The sequence below is a fragment of the Carlito syrichta genome, unplaced genomic scaffold (assembly GCF_000164805.1).
Source record: "Carlito syrichta isolate Samal-C Ts95f unplaced genomic scaffold, Tarsius_syrichta-2.0.1 Scaffold258652, whole genome shotgun sequence".
NCBI classification, from domain to species: Eukaryota; Metazoa; Chordata; class Mammalia; order Primates; family Tarsiidae; genus Carlito; species Carlito syrichta.
This window is the reverse complement of record NW_007202748.1, coordinates 218,866-223,910: the sequence shown is the minus strand read 5'-3', so window position 1 is coordinate 223,910 and position 5,045 is coordinate 218,866. Positions and strand designations below refer to the sequence as shown.

At 41.0% G+C, this 5,045-nt stretch overlaps 1 protein-coding gene across 1 annotated transcript in view; it reads right to left on the bottom strand.

Moving 5' to 3' along the window:
* The window catches only part of BBOF1 (basal body orientation factor 1), a 43,273-nt gene that overhangs the window by 4,520 nt on the left and 33,708 nt on the right, over window positions 1–5,045 (bottom strand). The window contains exons 10-11 of the mRNA XM_021709593.1: window positions 1,648–1,722; window positions 1,402–1,516 (exon numbers count right to left, since the gene is read on the bottom strand). Coding sequence (XP_021565268.1) covers window positions 1,402–1,516; window positions 1,648–1,722 — 190 coding nt within the window. The remainder of the gene's footprint in view (window positions 1–1,401; window positions 1,517–1,647; window positions 1,723–5,045) is intronic.

The following is a 5,045-nucleotide window of genomic DNA, read 5'->3' as shown; positions in this document are numbered from 1 at the left end:
ATCCACTCACCTCAGCCTCCCAAAGCACAGGATTACAGGCTGAGCCACCGAACCTGGCTTGTTCTCTAATTTATGACTCCAACTTCCCACCCATGTCCAAAGATAAGAGTTATGTTTACTCTTACAAAAAAGATAGTACACATTTTTGCCAAGCAGCTTATTTTGAAAGGAAATCTGTGTTTCTGGTCTCAGCCACAGGAGGGAGATGACCAAGGGAATGTCATCATTTGGAAAGTGTCACAAAAAGATGCATACGTTGTGCTGCTGCTGTGGCTCTAAGGCCTGCCTCCTTCAGAAGTCAACCTGAGCTATCCAGTCAAGCACAGGAGAAAGTATTATGTGTGCCAAGGCTTAAAGATGAAATACCACTGAGTCTTGTTCAATGGGGCACCTAAAAATTGGTATACCACAGCTTCAGGCATAGATTCTGTGAAGGAACACTTAAACCTGAGAAGGCAGCTGCTGCAGCACCCAGTTTGTCTTAAGAATTTCAGGCTGGGTGCAGTGGTTCATGCCTGTAATTCCTTTGGGAGGCCAAGGTGGGAGAATTGCCTGAGACCAGCCTGGGCAACATACCAAGACATCGTCTCTACAAAGAATAAAAAATAATTAGCTGTGTATGGTGGTGTGTGCTTGCAGTCCCAGCCAGCTACTGGGGAGGCTGAGGCAGAAGGATCACTTGAGACCAGGAGGCCAACGCTACAGTGAGCCATGATCATGTCTTTGCACTCCAACCTGGGCAACAGAGCGAGACCCCAACTCAAAATAAAATAATAATTTTAAAAAATTAAAAAAAAAAACTTCCAATAACTAGTCATACATAAATGTTCTGGTTTTAAAAAAATAAAATTTAAAAGAAAATCCATAGGTTTTCCACATTAAAAGAGGCACAGGCTAGGCACAGTGCCTCAAGCCTGTAATCCCAGTACTTTGAGAGGCCAAGATGAGGGGATTGCCTGAGCCCACGGGCTCAAGAACAGCCTGGGCAACTTGGTGAGACCTCATCTCTACAATAAATCAAAAACTTAGCTGATGTGGTAGCGCGCGCCTATAGTTTCGGCTACTTGGAAGGCTGAGGTGGAAGGAGCCCAGCAGGTCGACACTGAGGTGGCCGTGAACAGCATGCCACTGTACTCCAGCCCAGGCAAGGAGTGAGACTCCAACTCAAAAAAAAAAAAAAAGGGGGGGGGGCACAAATATACATTTACATTAAGTATAATGTACCTTGGGTGTTGATATTATTTTAACAATTTCCATGATCTCATACTTATGCTATTTATCACTCATTTCATGGATCCCTGAGGGCTCCTAGCCAACAGAAAAGGACTGTGATACAGCAAGAAGCTGCATGGGGAAGAGTAACAGGTAAATACACCGTATGATTAAACACAGACTCCTTACTATGTCAGACTCTTGTGATCCTTTTGGAATACTGGGTAACACCATTTCACCAGAAGAGTCTGATATTGGGACTTGCTGAGTGATAAAGGTTTGATCTTGAAGCTTACTCTCATCCCTGCAATGACAAAACAACATGCAACCTGGTTCAGAATAGCAGACTGCTACTCTCACTCAACTCTAGCATGTTTAAGATACAAGAACCACTGTGATCAGACTCATTTTCATTAAATTAGCAAGAGTTCTTACCTAAATTCCTCTGTTTCTTCACTGTTAGAAACAACATAGTCTGGAACGGGAGGCCTAGAGCTCTGGCTGTATTTCCTGTAGTGGGTAAAAGTCAACAGACATAAATGAGGCCATGTCTCCTTGTGCCCTAATATGTCAACTAAAAATTTAGTTTTAAAGTTTTTTTAAGTTTAAAGTGTCAAGTGAAATGCTGGGTTGGATGGGCTTATTTTCAAAATGAACTTTTACACACACATAGATGCAGTATAATGTTAGGTAGGTTAATGTGTTAAAGTTGAACTCAAGAAATAGGAATATTTATGGAAGAAGAAAATGATAATACACAACAGCTATTAAGGTGAAAGGCAAGTTGAGCTAGAGTACTGACCAAAAACATGTCTAGAAAAGCTACCTTCCTGCAAAAAAAACCTTAGAACCCAGAAAGGTTACCCAATGGAGACAAGTCCATTATGAAAATTTCTCCTTATACTTTTGAAAGTTTGGGTTTAAGAACAGGAAAGAAACATATAACTAGTATATCTAGTTTGAAAGTGAACTTAGTAGAGTTATAAAAAGTATGGCAGGTTGATGTGCCAACAGATAGACACACACTCCATGCTCTGAAAGCTTATCCTCAATTAGGTGCTTATAAAAGCAGCATAAACCCTCAAAATCTGGCCTATTAAATAGTTTAATAATGATGCATAAAAAAATATACTTTAGATTCTAGTAGTGTCAGAGTAGTTGCAGATGCACTGTAGAGTACAGCTTGGTTATATCTTTGTCTTAGTTCAAGCAAAAAGAAAAATACTGTATTATTGGATTCACAATTATTATGTTCAGCAATCAACTGTGAACTCTTACCAACTATCTAATAATTCCACTTGCCTTGGTAGACCTTTTATCATCTAACTCCTTCCCAGTCTGGTTTCAGCTAATTTATTCTCATCCTCATCTCAAAATTTCACCATCCTATTTCTATCTTATTTTTCCTTTATCCAATTCTGACATGAAGTTCCAGCAGGCTTAGACAAGGTTCAATTATGGTTTAAGTTCATTGCTTTGTTGTGAACGATTTCGCTCAAAATCCCTTTGTCTCTCCAGTGTCGGGATCAACATGGCCTGGAAGTGGAGGCCTAGAACTCTGGCTGCATTTTCTGGAGTATATGAAAGTCAGCTCACAGTGAGGTACTGAGTACCTGTAGTCTTGAGACTACTTCCACCTCTTTAAAACTCTTTTAAAAGGTTACCAGTAACACAAAAGTCCATCATTTAGCCTACATTTTTTTTTCCTAGGGTACCTGTTTTATTTTCTTTTTGAATATGTGGGATACAATTCAGGGTGAGATATACAAATGTTTATTATGCAGATACCCTTGTTGATGAGGTGTTTCCCCCTACCCCCCTGCAGTGGTAGGAAGATAGCCTATACTTTTTTTTTTTCTTGAGTCGGGGTCTCACTCTGTCGCCCAGACTGGAGTGCAGTGGCCGCTCCCAGCCACCGCAGCCTCGACCCACTGGACTCCGGCGATCCTTCCACCTCAGCCTTCTGAGTAGCTGGAACTACAGGTGCGCGCTACCACGCCCGGCTAATTTTTGATTATTGTAGAGATGAGGTCTCGCCTGCCCAGGCGGGTCTCGAACCCGCGGGCTCAGGCAATCCACTCACCTCAGCCTCCCAAAGGCGCGGGATTACAGGCTGAGCCACCGAGCCCGGCTTGCCTATACTTCTTAAAGTTCCCTTTTGGTTGTACTTTTCTTTGTTCTCCTGTTCCTTAATTGTGGATATTCTGAAAGATTCTAACATTGGCTCTCTGCTCTCCTAGACTCAACCACCAATTTTCACTAATTATGCAAATTTTCCTTCTTAAAAATCTCATCAGTACCCTAGTCACTATAAAATGCCTTAAAGGTATATTTCACATCAATATATTAATATCATCTCTAGTTCAACATGAAAATACCACTTCTAATTCTTCTGCCTGGAATATTTGTTTCCTCTTTTTTTATTCTTATTCACCTTTTACTTTATTTCAAGAGACAGAGCCTTGTCTTCCAGGCTGTAGTGCAATGACATGACCATAGGCCATTGCAGCCTCTGACTCCTACCTCAGCCTCCCAAGTAGCTGTGACTACAGACATGTACCACCATACCCAATAAATTTTTAAAGATTTTTTTTTTTTTAGAGAATGGGGTCTTCCTATGTTGTCCAGGCTGGTCTCAAATGCCTGGGCTCAAGCAATCATCCCTCCGTGGCCTCCCAAAGTGCTGGGATTACAGGTATGAACCACCAAGCCCATTTCTTATAGAAGAGGGGAGACCCCAAAAAACCAGAATTTAGTTATTAAAAATTGTGTATTCTTACATGTTTAAACTTCAGTCACCTTCAAAGTACTCTCCATTTGATGCAATACACCTACCAAGACATTTTCCCACTGCTCAAAACAGTTTGTGAACTCATCAATTTTGATGCCTTTTAATGTTTCCCTTTGAGGATTTTTTTTTTCTTTTCCCTGAGGAGGCAATTATTATAAAATATCCATAATAGAGGACTTTTTTCATCAGGGAGACAAAAAAGTTGCCTGGGGCGAGATCTGGTGAATAGGAAAGGTGGAGCATGGGGTCAGCATTTTCAAAAACTGCTGAACACTCAGTGCAGTGTGGGCAGATGTGTTGTCAGTGTGGAAAAATCAGTGCCATTTGCCACAACTCAGGTTGTTTCTTCTACAAATCATTCCACAGCCTTCTCAGAACTTCGAGATCAAAACTTTGGTTGACCGTTTAATCCAGAGGAACAAATCACAAGTGTACTACAAGGGGCCCAAAAGATAATTCTGGTTTTTTGGGGGAATCCCCCACTTGTATATCCTTTGGAAATCACCTTAAGCTTTTACTTCCTCAGAAACTTTCTTGGCTTCCTTGGTTAGATGAAATTGCCCTAATCTAGGTTTTCATACCACAATATAATTCCTCTGAGCCTATGTCATAGTTGCACTTTTATGTATGTATTTGTGTGATTATTTGAATAATAATTTTTCTCTCCATCTAGGTAATAAACTCCCTGAGATCAGGCATGATGTCTTTATTTGCTCAATACATTATCTTCAATAAATAGTAGGCACTTAATACATATGTGTTAAATGAATTAATGGATGGATTAAATAAAATGTAATCATTTTCCTCAAACTAGCTTTTCAAATTTTCATTTATCTATCATACCACCATTCTTCCACTTTTTTTTTTGAGTTGGAGTCTCACTGTCGCCCAGACTGGAGTGCTGTGGCCGCTCCCGGCCACCACAGCCTCGACCTGCTGAGCTCCGGTGATCGTTCCGCCTCAGCCTTCCAAGTAGCTGGAACTACAGGCGCACGCTACCACGCCCGGCTAGTTTTTTTGATTTATTGTAGAGATGAGGTCT